Raw genomic sequence first — 17,635 nt, forward strand, 5'->3', positions numbered from 1 at the left:
AGTGGAGGATCAGCTATTCACCTGACTTTTATGGAGAAATCTCTGATTTTGAGGTGTATTTTATCAGGCCAGGGACATTCTGTGACTTCATGGTTGCCAGACATTTCATAACAAGATGAGTGATGATGGTGAGTAGGTCTGGGCCCTGCCCTTGCAGTGTCTCCAAGTTGCCAACAGCTGGAGCCATCCAGCAGGACAGAGAGCTTGAAAATGCAAACCTGCCCTCTCCCCAGGCATGGAGCAGGTCTGAGTGCTGCAGTAGCTCATCTCAGCAAGGCCTACATGGAGGCAGCTGCGGTGGAGCCTGCCAGTGCTCTTTGGGTGGGCTGGTCCCCTCTCCCTGCCTAGTGCTTCTAGGTCTGCCTTCTGTGCTGCACAGGTATTTAGAAAGCAGCCAAAACCAAGCAGCTTAACTGCTGGCCAGGCTCCTGGGAGAGAGGACAGCCCAGCAGCAAAACCAGAGTCCCACTCCCAGTGCTGAGCCGTGCCCTGAGGAACCTCACAGGCAGCATTTCTTGGGGAGAGAGGGGAAAATACCCAGCGCTAGCCTTGAAAATATACTTTAGCATTTTTTCTGTAAATTACTTAGGGGTATGATACAAAGGTCAGTGAACACAGAGCTGTGTTAGTCACGTAGTTGCTGTGCTGCTGAACAAAATGAAAGTGCCTAGATAGCTGAAAGAGATAGAAAGGTCAGTATGTCCTTGTGATATGTGCAATTGATAAATAGGCATGTACTGGTGATAAGATAGGTTGGAATGAGATAGATCAGCATTGGTGATGTGATGGAGTGTTATATAGTGTTGATCAGACATGGTTACCAATACTTTATCCTGTCTCATGTTATCGTTGTGGGTGCTCAGTTAGAAGATGAAGTTCATCTTTTCCCTTGCAAGATGAGTGCAAGAATCAGAAGAGCAAGAGCTTTAAAGATTCAGGTGAAACAGAGAGAAATGGGCAAGTGAAGAGAAGGAGGTAAGGAGAGGTCAGCAAGAAAAGCAAGGATTTGAGGAAGTTTATGGGAGAGCAGAATCAGCCATAGAGCACTGAGCTCTGAGTCTGTGCTAACTACAGCCTCTGCCTTTATCTTATCAGTGACACAGCTCTTCTCTAACACCCAGTGCCTCTGGGATCAGTCAGCCAAAGGACTGAAAGGTCCAGCAGTGTTTCAATATTTGGACCTGCCAGCAGTGGGCGAGGAGAGAGGACAGAGCTGGATATATCCATGCTGTGGATGGGGAAGAAGAGGCTGTCCTGGTCCGCAGGGCCATTGCACTGTGGGACCTGGAGATGTGTCTTGCTGAGGGGGCTGAGCCCCTTCTGTGATTGCAGACTGGGGATGCCGAGGAGGGAGGCAGTGCCTGAAGTCAAAGGACATTCCCCTCGGGGGTGACTGTCAGACCCTGCACATGCCAAAAGCAGGAGTCACAAAGACTCATGAGGCACAGAGCCCTGTGACTTCACATCCTGGTTGTCTCCCTCCCTTTTTCCCCCACAGCAACTCCTGACATTTTGCGATGCTCTTGGAACAGCCAGAGCAACATCTACAGCCCAGACAGCTTTCCAGAGAATAAGTCCTTGCCCCTTACTCCCCTGGCATAATCTCAAGGGATTGACGCCCTGTCTGTCAGGGTGTGGGCACTGAAATTGTCTCCAGTTAAACCAGAAACTCCTCTGGGAATACGACCTCTCTGGTAGTTTCCTTCCCCATTTGAAAAAATACCAGCAACCAGTTAGCTGAAAAGAGAAATCATTTCAAAGCAGAAAATGGATTTGTTTTGAAAGAAAAGTCTAAACAAAGTGTTTTGGCAGTGATTTTCAAGTAGAAAACACATCGAACCTTCTCTTTTCCAGCAAAACAGCTCCTTTCTCTGGGAGGAAAACATGACATAGGGGATAATTTTTTTCCTGTCTCTGCCACTAACTCACTGAACAAACAGGAACAGGCCACTTTCTCCTCTGATATCTCTGTTTTCCCCTCTCCTGGTAGGGATAATATGTCCATAGTTTTCAAGCATACAGGACAAGCTAATGGGATTGAGAGAGAAAATGCTTCGGCATGTAAATAGTTGGTGTCACTGGCAGCCGTAGTCTAAGCAAGGAGAGGGGAACGCTCCTGTTTTTCATCAGACCTAAGGTTAAACAGCCTAATTACCCAGAGGTTAATATAGGCCTCATACCTGAATGCTCCCCAGAAACCACTGTCTTCAGATCAAATCCACCTCCCATTAGGTTTTAGATAAGGGCTGTGCCCTGCCCTGGACTGTAGCTGTTTATTTTACCTTGGGGACAAGGTACTCTGTGAGCTACTGTGTGGCTGGATACCAGAAGATGGTGAGAGATAAGCTTTTCTATTCACTGTATCTCAGAGCTCTGATCTTATGCTTCCCCCACTTCCCCAGCCTTCACAACCACTCTGCTTTCTGCAACAGTGCAGACCACAGTCCCCCCAACATGGGTAATCCACTGCATCCGGGGGTGGGGGTAGACCAGTACAAGCCTTCATAGGTGGGTTTCCACGGTGGACTAAACTAAGCAACTGTATATTGCCATTAGCTGCAAGAAAGCTGCAAGAAATCTCCAGCTCCGCAGGGAAGCCAGCCCAAGGGTGACCAGGTTGGTGACTCTGCAGGGTTATGGTGAGCATCAGGGAGGGAAACCCTGGCCTAGTGGAGGGAAATTACAGTTGTTTTCTTTTCAGCTTGAAACAGTTGCAAACATTTATGATAGTTCAATAGTCTGAGCCATAGGTATGTTAAAAAATATAAAATAGTTTATTTACAGGACGATCAAGTTTCAGGCTTGAAAAGCAAGATGCTTATTTCATTAGCACAGAGGGGCCAGATGAGATCCAGGACGTGAGCAGTGGGTCCTGAGAGTCTGGTTGTTTCAGAAGCCATAACCAACTTGGGGGGCTGTGGCAGAGCAGGGGGGATGTACACCGTGCTCTGTGCTGAACAGCACATGGCAGCGCCCCGGGGTGTAAGAGCTGCGGCTGACAGGGTCCACGGAGGACAAAGCTGTGGTGCCATGCAGCTCTGCCCCACTGCTCCTCCCCGTCTCTCCTGGGAGCAAGCAGCACACCAGCTGCTTCTTGCCCTAAGCCAAGGGAAAGGGGACTCGATGGCTCCCTGGTCTGTGTCTCACTCCATGCAAACCTCACCAGAAATGTGTACTTGGTGGTTTTCTGTGAAAAAAATGTTTTTTAAGGGGTCTGGAAAAATCCAGGTCTGCTGGAGCCAACACAGTTCATCCTTAGTGAGCCTGGTAGGCATTAAGCTCTGAGGTCCTGGGATAGTTTTGGAAGTGGGTATGAAGGAACTATAATAGTGTCTGTACTGTCCTGTGCTGGGTCAGGCTGGAGATGTAAATCATGGCCGGCTGTTTGGAAACACGAGGCACAGCTGAGGGCCCTTGTCTGCTGTGACAGCATTGTCTCCCAGGCTCTTCGTTCTGGAACTACTTGAGAAACAAAACCGGCATTTGAGAGATTAAAGCAAAAATTTGCAAAGAGCCTTTCCAGGTGCCATGCAGGAAGGGTGTGTGCTGAGGAACAGAGAAGGAAACTCAAGGAAGTTGAGATTTGTCCTCTGTCTCTGGCCCATTTTCTGTCTTCGTAGCGATGCTGTAGTAGTAGGTGCGGATTATGTTTTCCACAGTAATAAATCCTGGACGCTCTTCCCATCTGCAAGGGCAGAAAGGAACAAAGAGGGTCACCAGAAAGGACAAAAGTGGATTGATGAAATAAGAAGATACCAAGCACAGAAGAACCTGGGGGACAACAGCAGCCCAGTTGTACCAGGGCTTAGAAAGGCAGCTAAGACTTTTCTGGGATGGAGAGGGACAAAGGCACAGAGGCTCTGCCATCCTCCAGGATTGGTACAGGCACACGGAGGGGTATGATAATAAAGAAATAGGTACATCATTCATCAGGGGCTGGAGAATGAGACCAAGGCAGGAGGCACCATTTGCTTTATGTTGCCACCATCCAGACAGTGTTCTGATGGACCTGCCCCCCAGCTGAGAGCTGAGCTAGTGAAAGCCTCACCTGTAGGTCCAGCACTGCTGCATGAGGGCGTACATCTCCGCCGGGCAGCCTGTGGGGCAGTCCATGCGCTTCCCTTGCTCTATGAAGCTGATGACCTCTGGGCCTTTCATTTTCTAGGATAGGATCAAATGGGAAATGCTTTAATGCTTTTGGAGATGGCAACAGGGATAGAAGAGACAGATTAGAGCTGGGCCTGGCTTTGGATCCACGCACCACACATCCCATACAGTCACTGTTTTCAACCCTGGCACCCAGAAGCGGTGTCTCACGTTGTGGCCAGCCCAGTCTGCAGACCCCATCCCAAGCATGGGCAGAGCAGTGGCTAAGCAACTGATTTTTCAGCTCTGCAAGTGAGCAGAGGATCAAAAAAGAAGATCTGCTTTAATTCAAACCCAAATGGGTTTGTTTCTTATCCTTTAAATGAACAGAAAGCTGCAGGATCCAAGCAATCTAATTTGTGCCTTTCGTAAACTGGAAGTGAGCTTGTCTTCCTTCCCCTCTGTTCAACAGTGGGAACAGCACCCACTCAAGGAAATAGAAATTGGAGTTTCAGTGTGTGTCAGCCTGTTACAGAGTGGGACGCTAGACTGTAGCATCCATCCATGATGGACCCAGCTCTGCCTCACCTTGTATGGTTTCTGCCCGTAGCTGAAGGCCTCCCACATGGTCACACCATAGCTCCATACATCACTCTTGCTGGAGAACTTGTGATAGAGGATGCACTCGGGGGCATACCATTTCAAGGGCCACTTTCCTGCTGTCCTGGCCTGCAGCAAAGCAAAGAGGAACATTTCCTCCCTGAGACACAGACCGCTATGAGCTGAACCTGAATTCTGCTTTGCTAGATGTGTCAAATGCAATCCCATGCTGCTGAAAAATCCCCTTGCCCTGGGCTGGGAGCTCAAGGTGCCAAGCCCCGAGCCCTAAGCCCTGAGCCCCAAACCCCAGCCCAGGCCCTGCTGTCTTGCTCAGCCATCCCTGGATGCGGGACACTGTCCCATGGTGCCACCCTCCTCTTGCACCCCAGCCCCAGGGCTCAGCCCTGGTGCACACTGCCAGGAAGATCAGCCCTGGCTCACTCTTCACCAGCTTCTGTTCCCGGCGCTCTGCTCTGGCTCCTCTCCTCTCTCCTCTCTCCTGTCACCTCACTGCACTGCATCCCCCTCTCTGCCTCTGCATCCCTCTGAATTTCCTCCTTGCCACCTGGACCTTTGTAAAGCCCCTTTTAATGTCACAGCAGTGAGGCCAGCCAGAGTGTGATGTGGTCGTGCAGCAGGACTCCTGGGAAGAGCCCAGACCCCCTGACTCTGGAGTCTCAGTCCTCGGCCAGGAGGGCTCCTGCTAGCTCTCTGGATCCTTTGCTGTGCTTACACTTACCTTGTAGTAGCTGTCATCAACGCCAAGAGCCTTGGAGAGTCCAAAGTCACTGATCTTGGCATAATGCTGGTTGACCAGCAGGACATTTCTGGCTGCCAGATCCCTGTGGACAAAGTTTTTTTCCTCCAAGTACTTCATCCCCATGGATACTTGGTGCATCAACTCCACAATATTGCTGACTGTAATCTCGTCTCTGGGGAAGATGAAAGGACAATGCAGTAATACAGGACCTGCCATTACTCTGTACATGATGGTCCCCTCCAAGTTTTCTAGCTGCAAGAGAGAATGAACGTAGACATCTCTGCTCCAGAAGCATCAGTCCCTGTTACTTCACATGAAAAGACATCTCTTTCTGCTGTTATCAGCTTCCCTTCACCTACAAAGCTAGGCTCCCCTGGCAGCAGAGTTTGATGAGAAGTGCAGAAAATCAGGCAGCCACATTTTATTCAGTACTCACTTCTTGGAAGACAAGAACTTGTTGAGCGGCCCTCCAGAAGCCATCTCCATCACGAGCATCAGGGACTCTGCCTCGCAGACCCCAATCATGCGGACAATGTAGGGGTTGTCCAGCTGATGCATGATCTGGGCTTCCTTCATCATTTCATCCTTCACTGTTTTCTCATTGTTGCTCTTCAGCACCTTTATGGCCACATCGATCTGCTTCCTGCACAGAGAGCGAGAGGAACACACATGGGATGAACTAAACAGCAGCTGGACTCATGTATCACAGCCAGGAATGCAAATCACCTCTCACGTGATACTGTTTGATCTCTCAACAGCAATCTCAGTAGCCTGTTTTGGCAGAGTCCTGCATAATACTGGTATCCCAGGCCTCCTAGAAGGCCAAAGAGATAAGGATCACCTCGTCCTTCTAAGTGTAGGCCAGTATTTTCCATCTGTAGATCTGAAGGTGCATCACCTCACACACTGAGATCTGCATCATCATTGCCATCTTTTGAGGAGGAAACTCAGGCACAAAGTGGCCAACAGCCCCTTTGTGGACTCCTAGACAACCAGCAACAGAGCCAAGCATGGCACATCTCCCCTGTCTCACTCCTTTGCCCTGACTTGGACCAAGATGACCTCCGAAGCATGGACTTGCTCCTCTGAGCCCAGAAAATGCCTTTAGAAGTGGCAGTCTTATGCCCAGGAGCGTGCAGCGCAGATTACACTCGCAGAGCAACAAAGCTGTCGCTGAAAATCTGTGGAAAGTTATCAGTCTCTGATACCTCCACCCCATTATCACTTTAGGGTCCTATCTAGAAACAGGATAGCTGGGGACACCTCTGAGCTCAGCCTGGAGCACCCTTCTCCAGCTTCCTCAACATCCTTCAGGGCAGCACTCACTTTCTCATTTTGTAGACTCCTTTCTTGACACAGCCAAAGTTTCCTGCCCCCAGTTCCACTTCATCGATCATCAAGTGGTCCCTCTTGAGGAAAAGTTTCTTATCCTTCAGTTCCTCGGGGTCACTGTAGGGGCTCTCGTAGACACTGGTGTCCATGGGTAGCAGGCGTGACTTTCCTGCACCTTTCCAAGACATATAGTTGTTTATAACTGTAAACAGTGTACCCTTCCCCATCCCTCTCTCCCTCACTGGTTGGGAAGGTTTTCTTTAGTCTCTTGGCCAACTCTCTTCAAGCTCCAGCATTCAAGCCTCCCTCCTGGGCATGTCCCTTCCTTTCACAACCCCTACAGCTGCTAAAAGAGCCAGGATGGGGAGAGGTGTCTGAGCATTCCCACTCCACATATCACGCCCTGCAGGACCACCCCACTGAAATATAACTGAATACACTGAGTATTTAGAAGGCAGGGTGGAAGATGGGGAATAGGATAGGGCCTGATTTACCGGGTACGATGGGGAATGGGATAGGGCTTGATTTACTGGGAGTTGCGTGTGGGCAAACAGTTTTACAATATTCGTGTCTCAAGACCCTGAAACGACTGGGATCTTCCTGGGTGCCTTTGTGAGAAAGGGGCTTTGTAGCACAGCTCTTTGTCCAGAAAGTGATATAGATGTGCCAGGAAACCCCCATGGCTCCTGCGATATCCCCAGGTCCTGTCTTCTGTTAGGAGGAGAGGGCTTTCAGAGATGCTTACCTACAGGCTCTGGCGTGTATCCATCTGCATTGAGAGGCCCAAGGTGTCTCTGGAAAAGAAACAGGGATAAAGTGGATAAAGGAGTCAGGGGAAACTGCTTCAGAGAGGAGAGGGATGGGGAGCCTCTGCAGCCCAACAGAGCCCCAGCTGGTGATTCCTTCTGAAAGGCCCTGAGGTAGGCACAAGATACTGGAGTGGTATCGAGACGACTTTTCTCTTCCAGTGCTGGCTGGCCGGTACCCCCACTGCAGCTGCACAGCTGGGATCAGACCCTGGGGTATTCAGTGCTATGGAGCCCTCCAGTAGCCAGCCTGTGGGCTATGCAGGGTGAGGTGCTGAGGGCTCTGTGTTTACCTGAGCAGCAAGGGGCACGCACACAGGGCTGCATTTTGCTCTCTGCCTGCTCTGCTTTCCCCATCCCAAAGTGACAAGTCCTCTGCAGCAGCGGGGGTCATCCCAGCCAAGTCTCTGCAGCTTGTTTTGAGACAGGGAGCGAAGGGAACCCCCGGGGCAGCTCGGCTTGCAGCCGGCACACCTGCCTGCCCAAAGAGTGGCCCCTGGGAGCACACATGGACACTGTGTAGAGCCACTGTCCCAAAAGCAGAGAGTGACAAAGTGGTATGGTACACATTTGTCCGGCACAGCTTTGAACGCCGGCACTGCTTGCAGCAGAGTCACTGCGACATGGGAGCCCACCACAGATTGTGAAAGCTCTCCGAGAAGATGGGTGTATGCTCAGGCCTTTATTTAGCCTCTGCTGGGCTCTGGGATGGGCTGCTCATATAGCCCAAACTAGCTGGTTTCAACACTGCTCAGCACTTGGAGCGGTGACTGAGCGCAGACATACCCCGAGGCTAGGGACGGAGAGGGAGCACAAAGACCTGGCCGGTGGCCAGCGGCCAGCAGCAAGGCTGAGTGTTCCCAGAATCCAACCACGTCTTCCTCGCTCCTGCCTGGCAAAGAGGGCAGGGGGGAGAGGGCTCCCCAAGGACAAGCCCACATGTTGCAAGGAGCACAGTATGAATGGAAACCATTTTCAGCTCTAACGGTAGCTGTGCCCAGCTATTCCTCGTCCCCATCCAAGCTGGAAAGGGGACAACATTGCAGCTGGGCTTAATATATTCCATTTGAGTTACTGAGTTTTAGAGAAGAGCAGCGTTTGAAGAGCAGAGTTTGATCAGCAAGCTTGAAATGCAATAACATTAAACCACTAAGGTACCAATAAAATAGACCCTCCCCAAAACTTACGCTCACGGAGGGGTGGGTCGGTGGAACCGGTGCTGCAGATGCTGTGAATCAGGAGAGATAAGTTGTTATTAAGAGTCTGCCTATGCCCCAAGCAGGATCAGAGCACCAGTCCTTGAAGGACTGTGTGAACGCCTGTGTCTGATCGCCCCCACCAAAGGATGGTTTCCACAGCTTTAGCCAAAAAAGGTGTGGAAATGTGGCTGGATGTGGGCATTATTCCCAGACCAGCCCTCAGGGGAAGTGCAGACCCACTGGAGCACCCTCCACTCTCCATCAGTCCCAGAGCAGGGACTGGCTGAGCTGTACCCCAGAGCCCTTGTCCAGGAGAGCGAGGGTCCCACGGGCAGGCTCTGAAGTGATATTTGTGACACTTGGACCAGGACAAAGTGACCCATGGTTTTGAGTGTTCAGCTCAGGAGACCCACTAGGGACCAGACTTGCAGGACATGTTGTTTCCTGCTGCCTAAAAACCAGGTCATTTTTCAGAAGCCGTCTGTTTGGCACCAGAAGTCCTTAATCCATTTGGAGCACCGATTCTCCCATCTGCTCCTGTCTTTGGGCCACCCTAGGCCAGGCCTGGAGAGTGGCCACTTTCAGCAGACAACATGACGTGAGACTTGCCCAGTTTGCCAGAGGAGCAGAGAGACCTTACTGTTCCCTCACCACCAAGGTCTGAGCAAGGTTGGACACAGTAAAGGAAACTTAGGTTGATGCTGCTCAAACCGGCCCCACTTGGTGGTAAACTGAGGCCAGGAATGGCTCTGAGAGATGTCAGCTCACCTGGCATGTTGGGGTTGGGACAGGCTTCCCTCAGGTAGAAAATCAGCCCATCTGGTTTGAGTTTTAGGTACTCCACCAACTGGGAAAGGAATAGGAGGAAAAATAAATTATTGTGAGGAGAAAATAACCTCTTTTTATTGCAGGCAACTTGTGTGGCTTATGGTAATGATTTCTCTCAGATTTATGGCAGACAGAGACTAGACTATCTTTCTCTCATCTCCTATCTATGCACTCAGGGATCTCCTAGAGTAAGCGCTTGCATACCTGGATATCTACCAGAGCTGGGAAGAACCTGGGGAGTTAGATAAGGACTGAAGAAAGACAAAAGGAAAATCTCCAGCAGGAGATCTGGGTAGGGCATTTTCAGCGTAATCTTATTGTTGCCCATCCAGAAAGGTTTTTAAGTCATACTGTGTTTGATAAAGCCTGAGACAAACCTTCTGCTTTCCCAGAGGAACCCCAGGCTTAGCTCTGTGGATCCCAGGCAGTTTTTCACTGCAGCAACCACCGGTTCAAGTACAGTTGGGACTTGACTCTGGCTGGAGACGACCAGCCCAGCCCCTGGCCACTGGACCGCGGGGGAGACAAGGCTTTCTCTTCCCCTCCTGTCTGGCTCAGATTTCATCTGCGATTGGGAACCTGGCACAGTTCTGTTGCCATAAAAATGCCCCAAAGTCTTTGTTTTCAGTAACAGAGTGAAAACAGTCCTGGGAATTTGGAAAATTCAGCAAAACAGAGTTACTGTCCTCCAGACAGCCCTGCCCAGGAGGAAGCGCTGGTATCCGTTCCCTGGAGCAGGTCCGAGGTGTGTGCCACGGGGCAGAGCTGGGCTCCGGTGCGGGGGGGCATGCGACCCCCCAGCACTGCCAAGAGTTGCTGGACCATGTGTCACATTCCCTAAAGACCCTGCCCCACCCTCATTGCAGCCATCTCCACTTCCCAAAGCCCCTGACTCTCCAGGGTGATAGGATGTGTCTCCTGGGACTTGGATCTTCAGTCATGTCAAGATTTTGGCAGCTGGCTCAAGACTTCTGCCCTCCCCTAGTCTTTGCACAGAAGTCAGTCACTTGGAACATAAAGCAGCAATCTGCACACAGTAGTTTTGCTGGTCCAGGAGCAGCGTGGGGGTGCACGGGAAGGTCAGCCTGGGATGAACAATCTCATCAGGGCTTGCTGCAGGCAGAGGTCTGAGATGCACGCTGTGGCTGAATGGGTGATGTTTGCTGATGGGGTGCAAGTGTTATTAATGTAACCATCTCAAGTATTCTGGTTTAAAGCTAGAAATAAAAAGCACTGCTCCTCTTGTTTCCTTGGACAGGCACCAGACCGGTGTAAGGCATGAAGGCAGTGGTAAAGCCAGCACTACTTCAGAGCTGCTGTGATATCCCAGACTTGGATCTAGGAGTGCACAGAAATGAATGCAATGAGGTGAGCTGATAGACAGCCAGACCCAGGGAATGTAAGGGTTTTCTGGAAGGGGCTACAACCACCCATGTATGGTCTTAAAGCCTTTAAATCTCCACATGGCCTTTCCTTTTCCTCAGGGCATGGGCAGCTATAACACGGGGAAAGTGCCTTCGCTGTACTAGGACAGCAGTGGTCAGCATCCCACAGTACGGTACCTGCCAGAGCGTGTCGAACTTGGTCCCCTCGGGGATGGAGTACTTCCCAGACTTGTCCTGGTCTATCCTATAGTGATACACCGTTTTGCCATAGACGAGGGAGAGGGCGTAGGTGCCATTTTCCTTCCTTTCTCTCAGCCTGGTAGAAAGGAGAACTATTAAAAGCAACTCTAGGTTTTGCCCTGCAAATTATCATGGCTGCAGCAGCGGTGGGTTGCTGGGTGGGGACTTGGTAAGGTGTCTCTGCACTGCACTGTTGGAATTGCCACCTTCCCGACACCCCTCTGCAGAGGCTGAGGCGGGACCGTTCACCTTCAGTCACTTGCCCCTCTCCTCCACCCTCTTCAGCTAATTCTTTCTTTCCCTAACCCATTCAGGAGATAATTAAATTAAGGGCTATCTCACCTCAGCAGAGATGCAGAGCAAATGCTTTCTCCTATATTTTGTTGGCCGTACACTGTCTATGTGTCAGTGTTAAATGTCTTCACCCACTGAACCCTATATCTTATATCATCCCGTGCATTAACAAGCATACTCCATAGACATATCTAAACATGAGAAACAAATAAAGCTCAGGATTGGCTCTTCATGGAGGTCAGACACTGTCTGGACAATAATAGATTTGGGGCATCAGACCCAGTCTGTGAAAGATCTGTAACCACAGTCTGACCATATTCAGGTAAACCTCCTCTCACTCTCCGTCATGTAACACAAGTAACCACAGGGTACTGGAGCTGGGGAAATGGTAAACAATACAGGGATCACAGCAACTGCCAGGGTTTTGCATACTCACAGGAATTTCCCATCAGGTTGTGCCCCTGAGTAGAGCCTCCGCTCAGCTTCATCCCTGGCGATGCTCCCATGGTACCAGGCCATCCTCTCATGGGCTGTGGTGGCGATGAGCTTCTCCACCTGTGGAGCCTGGCTTATGATGGCCTGTTCGAGTGCATCCCCCTGGAAAAGAGTGAGAAATGAGACCTCCTGCCATTCTGCTGCACTGTTGCATGGCTTCAGCATGGTTTATTTTGCATCCTTTTGGGCAGATGACACAGGAAAATTGGAAGATCTCGCAACTGAAATGCCTGTGGCCTTTATCATGCCTATAGCAATAGTGGGTTAATTCTGTTCCTTCCTTATCTAAATTGGTCCCAATCCTCGAATCCAGCTGAAGCCCATTGACTTGCTGGTGAAGGAATTAGTATAGGGGGTCTTGATATCAGTCTCATGGGTGTCTTTCAGCCTCACATTCCTGGGAGACCAGGACCTCCTTCTGGTGCTTCTGCCTTCCTGGCTGCTCACTGTCCCCAGACTACAACCTGTCAAAAGCAGTGCAGTCTGCAAATCGTGTGGGAGACCCCAAGTTAATTTTACTGGCCCCACACATTTTATAAACTACTGTAATTTTTCGTTTGCCAGTAGATGGCAATGTCCTTTGTGTTATTTACCAGTGTCCACAGATCAGCTTCCTGGAGAAACCCTATAGAATACCTAATTCTGTCAAGACCTGGGGTTTTTTTAGACCTTTGGCCTAAAATAGGCTAAATTTAGAGATCTTTTGTTGAAAGGCTCCATAAGGAGAATGCCTGAGCCATCTTTCTGCGAGGACTTGGAAGTGTCTGAGTAGCCGCTGTCAAGGTGACAGCAGGTAGAAGGAAACTAATTACGTGGCTGCCAGTGGGAGCATTTACAGAGTTTTGCCTTATACATATATTATATATGGTCCAGTCTGCAATAAAATGCAGGAACCTGTCTGTAGCTACTTTTAAATTTACATAACAGACAGATCCAGTACCCAGTATCTCAGTTTGATAGGGAAAACCTCCACTGACTTCAAAGAGCGAGGAAAACCTGAGCAAGAATTTAAGTCTGGTTTCGTTACATCTTCAGCACAATGTTATGGGGGCACAGGCGCCTCACAGGGAGAGCGCTGGTCTGACTGCAGCGAGCATCCCAGGTGCTGCAGAGGAGCAAACGGCACATGGGGACATGCTTGCGAAGCGGGCAGTGAGCTCCAATGCCCAGCAGAGCAGACGCAACACCAGCTGAGCAGAGGACGAGTCTGAAGGCTCGAGATGATGTTTAGGCTGGTTTCTGAAGAAGAAATTGGAAAAGAGAGAGATTTAAGACTGCTCTTAGTGCCAGCAGCCTCCGAGAAGGACCTTGTTTTACCATGCTGGAAGAGGGGGATGACAGCGACAGAGGAGGCCAAGGTGGCAAGCAGCAGTAAGCCCCAGGGAGCCCTGCACAGTCCCACACCACCCTTGGCAATGGCCAGTACCTCTAGTTTCCACGTCTGCCGGACATATTCGCGCACCATATTGTCCCTCATGCTGTCGAAGACACCGGGCTGGGGCTCCACACCACTGGGGCGGTTGCAGGGCTTGCGGAGGGTGCAGCAGAGCCCGTCAGCATCCTTGGAGTAAAACTCACAGAGCTCCTCTGGCCCACAGTGGGCTTTGCCCCCCGCAATGGCGTAGGTACCGTTCATCTGGCGCTCGATGGCGTAATGGTAAAACTGCAGGTTGCAGACCATGGAGAGGACATACCCCCCCAGACTGCGCAGGCATTGCCGCAGCAGGAACAGGCCGTCCGACATCCCTGCCAGCTTGAGGTACTCCTCTGCTTCTGACCTGGCGATGCTGCCGTAGTAAAAGGGCAGGTGAGCAGCAGCATCTGGCATCTCTACGCGCCTACCGGGACTGCTTGGGTCAGCTCACACGCTGCTGGTGCTCAATCTGGAAGAGAGAAGCAAAATTCTTCACTGACACATAATTTTTCAAAAAGGTTTAATTGGAATTCAGACTTCCCTGTCCAGAGGTTCTTCAGCCCTCAGTGACTATCTGTAGGGTCATTTCAAACACCACATGGAGAGCAGCAGTGATGCATTCATATCCCCTGCCAGAGAATCACGCAGTGATTTCTCTATCCCGCCCTGAATGGAGCTAGAAAATGTAAGTAAAAATCCATCTAAACTTGATTTAAAGATTTCAAGCAATAGAGAATGTACTGAATCCTACAGTGAATTGTTCCAATGGTTAATTACCTTCACTATTAAAAATGTGTTTCTTACATCCATCCCAAAGTTTTTAGCTTTGACTTCCTACCATTTTCTCTCCAGCCCTGTTCACAATAAAAGGAAATTCTTTTGCGTCTCTGAATAAATTAGTTTTGTCTTGAGGGTCTGTAAGGCCAAAATCTTAAATGCAGTAAGATTAAAACCTGAGATGGATATTAAATGTCTAAAAAACATTCAGATACACAATTGCAGCAAACAAAGCAAAAGGACATAAAGATAAACCTGAGTGCTTCTGGGCAGACATTAACCATCAGTTGACAGTAACAAAAAGAAACCTTCTTCTAATTGTCTCTTGAAAAATGTATGCATTTTTTCCCACAATACCTGAGTCTGGCTGGTTTCTAAATTTGGCCAATACTCTGATCCTGTCTGGCAGTTCCTATTTCTACATTGTGCACATGCTCCAGAGAATGCCGGCGCTCAGATGCGGCCAGTCATCACTGCAAAGTGAGTTTAATCCCACCGTCTCTGTTGACCTGCAGTGTGCAAGAGTTACTGGAGCCCCCTGCTCAGAACAGCCTAAACCAGAAACGAACCTACCACCGTGCTGCTGCAGCACCAGCTTGCAGTGGGAATCCAGCGAGCAACGGCACTTTGTTGTCAGAGTCACTGCAGAGCCCCTTCTGCCAAAGAGCTATAGGTCTTGTACCAAATCATCTAAAATCCCACCCACAACCAGAAGCCAATTTCCGGTGATTAATCGAAACATTATCATGTTTGAAGGGTCTCATTTGTTCCCTGGAGCCTGATCTTTGATTTTATAATTGCGTAGATGCTGACCCCAAAAAGATCAGAGCGTTTGTCTCCATCCGCATTTCCCGTAAATGTGTCACTTGTATTCAGAGTAAAGAAAATGCTGGTTCTTCAGCCAGCGCGCTGGGTATTTGCCCTGATTCTTCCCAACGTAACTCTCATTTCTGAACATGATGGGAGAAGTCACTGCCCGATGTGTTGGGCCCATTGAGCTATTCCAGAAGCGGCCTCTGCTCTCAGGCAGTGGCTGGAGCTGAGCTTGGGCCGGTGGTCAGCCCTGCTCCATCCTGCCCAACCTCCTTCAGCCCGCTCAGCAGCATAGTGGCAGGGCTGCCTCCTGCCCGCCTCTGGGACCGCTGGAGCTGGAAAGGGGTTGTCTGGATACGTGCTCTGTGTCATCAGGAACGGGAGAGGGGTCAGGATGAAACTGCTCAGGAGAAACCGTTCTGCTGTGCGCACCCTGCTCTGCTCAGCCTACAACAGCAAAGACCCACGAGGAGCTGGATTTATGGCAACCAGACTCTACCTATCTGCTCGTTGTCTTCATTAGGCCCTGAAATGGCCCTGATGAGGACAGGAAGGGAGAGCAGGCTCCGCCGAGGAGGCGTTTTAGCCGAGGCAGGAAACCACAACAGGAAGCCGTCAGTGGCGTTTGCAGCTTGGGTGCGGGACTGGCGTAAACTGTATCAGGCGCAGCACAAATAAGCCTGAGTTGTGGAGCCCCTTTCATCAAATTCATCAAATGAAGCAAAGTGGGGTCTTGGCAGACCTGCCAGTCTGGGACACCGAAGGCAAATGAAAACACCCTGTAGCTCAAACCCTAACTGGAGTCAGTGCTTAGAACCAAAGCAAGTGTCCTAATCCCTTGATGCCTCCAGGCACCAAAGCAGCCCAGACACCTGACAGGCATATCCCCCAGGTTCAGACCCTGACATGAGAGGATGCCAGGTCTTCCTGACCTCAGCCTGGTCCCAGGCAAGGGCAGGTCCCAGGAAGGTGGGTTGGAGGATGTGAGGAGCGAGGATTGCAGCTCATGGTTTTAACTGCAGAGTCAGCCTCATGAATCACATTCATGAGTCAAGGAAGAGGAAGCGCTGAGTGGGCAGTGGAAGGTTGACGGCCTTCTTGATGTGCTACTAATTTCCACTAGCTACCTGGGATAAACAGTGGTTAGGCACAAGGATGCTGCACTCAAACATGCTGATTCCCTTTTCTGGAAAGTCCAGGACCAGAACATCACAGCAAACGGAACATGTTTGACAATGGTTCAAACAGGTGAATATGAGATGGCAGAAGCCATTGATCACCACCGGGCTCCCACAAAGTTTCCAGCTGCCTACACAGGCTGTTCTGTTATAAACAGACTGGTTTTCTCCAAGCATAGGGCTGTGAGTCAAGAAAGCCTCACGGAGATACGAGAGTGAACTCAGGGATCAGAGGTTCATTCAGGCTATGCCGCCCATTTCATACAAGCCTTGTTGCCACAAATGAACCCTATTAGAAAATTACCTTTATTAGAAAAAATTCTAAGTCCCCAGCCATGAGGGAAAGTCACCCCCTGAAGTCTGAGAGCAGATTTGAACAGAGTGATTTATAGCCCTTCTAAAGCTCTTGCTTTAAAAAAGTTTGTCCTACCATCCTGGTTCTTTCTATTGCCCATACACCAGGCCAGGGGCTTCTGGGCATAGCTAAGCTCTTCTTCCAAACTACAGCTCTGTTCCTTAGCACTACCTCTGGGGTGGACCTGAGCAACCCTGATACAACCTCAACAGACTCGCATAAACCTCACACAACTTTGTTTTCTCATGCTGTAAAATGAAGACAAAAATGAGAACTGATATAATGGATTGCTTTTATGACCATAACAAACTAGTGCCTGGAAGAAGCTGTGCAAGGGACCCTCCACCACTATTAATTTCACGTAACAGGACCTGATTTTTCCAGCACCTGCTTGATCTCCATCCCCTGGGCTGCAGCAACGGCAGATACCAGGTGTTCTTGTTGGCTTCGGGCACTCCTCCATGGTTAGAAACAGCACTCAGGGAGAACGGATGTCAAACCAGAGCTCCTGTGGTAATGGCCATGTCTGAAAGTTGGCATTATGATGTGAAAATGCACTGAAAAAAGCAACACCCACGTAAAAAGTAGTCGGATCTGTGCACCACGACACACAGGAAAGCCAGGCAGGAAGCTATTGAGATGTCAGTCAATCGGATCTATATATAGCTAGCCACTTGCTTTTACATAGATCAGACAAGAACTGTCAGGAACTGGTTTGATTTTATAATTTCTCAGAACAGCAAAACCACTTTGTGCGAATCCAGAGCCAGTCCCAAGAGCAGCGGGGTGCACTGATGAAACTGGAGGAGGCACTGGCAAACTTGAGCATCCTGTTAGGACTGTATTTTCTGTATCATTGTCCTGGCATCAATAATCCCTTGTAACAGAGCCCTGGCTGGCTGGGCTGTCCCTTTAAGGTGGCTGGGTCAGCCTGGGGGAGACTGGGGAGCAGCAAGGGCTGGAGGATGGGAACCCATCTGGAGGGGTATAAAGGGGGGGGGGGGGTAGTATGTGCTTAGGAGGCCGTGGTAGGGGCTGCTGCTGAGGTTTGTGTTGGCAGTGTGGGGAGGGGG

General features: G+C 50.2%; 1 protein-coding gene across 1 annotated transcript in view; it reads right to left on the bottom strand.

The window, feature by feature from the left end:
• Window positions 1-2,794: 2,794 nt before the first annotated feature.
• ZAP70 (zeta chain of T cell receptor associated protein kinase 70) overlaps window positions 2,795-17,635 on the bottom strand; it is a 28,826-nt gene continuing 13,985 nt past the window's right edge. The window contains exons 2-13 of the mRNA XM_074851341.1: window positions 13,452-13,908; window positions 11,967-12,127; window positions 11,174-11,312; window positions 9,552-9,630; window positions 8,772-8,812; window positions 7,524-7,572; window positions 6,773-6,953; window positions 5,883-6,089; window positions 5,426-5,618; window positions 4,675-4,815; window positions 4,049-4,161; window positions 2,795-3,685 (exon numbers count right to left, since the gene is read on the bottom strand). Of these exons, the coding sequence (XP_074707442.1) occupies window positions 3,568-3,685; window positions 4,049-4,161; window positions 4,675-4,815; window positions 5,426-5,618; window positions 5,883-6,089; window positions 6,773-6,953; window positions 7,524-7,572; window positions 8,772-8,812; window positions 9,552-9,630; window positions 11,174-11,312; window positions 11,967-12,127; window positions 13,452-13,853 (1,824 nt within the window). The 5' untranslated portion in view covers window positions 13,854-13,908 and the 3' untranslated portion in view covers window positions 2,795-3,567. The remainder of the gene's footprint in view (window positions 3,686-4,048; window positions 4,162-4,674; window positions 4,816-5,425; window positions 5,619-5,882; window positions 6,090-6,772; window positions 6,954-7,523; window positions 7,573-8,771; window positions 8,813-9,551; window positions 9,631-11,173; window positions 11,313-11,966; window positions 12,128-13,451; window positions 13,909-17,635) is intronic.

This window comes from Strix uralensis, chromosome 27 (genome assembly GCF_047716275.1).
Source record: "Strix uralensis isolate ZFMK-TIS-50842 chromosome 27, bStrUra1, whole genome shotgun sequence".
In the NCBI taxonomy this organism is placed as follows: Eukaryota; Metazoa; Chordata; class Aves; order Strigiformes; family Strigidae; genus Strix; species Strix uralensis.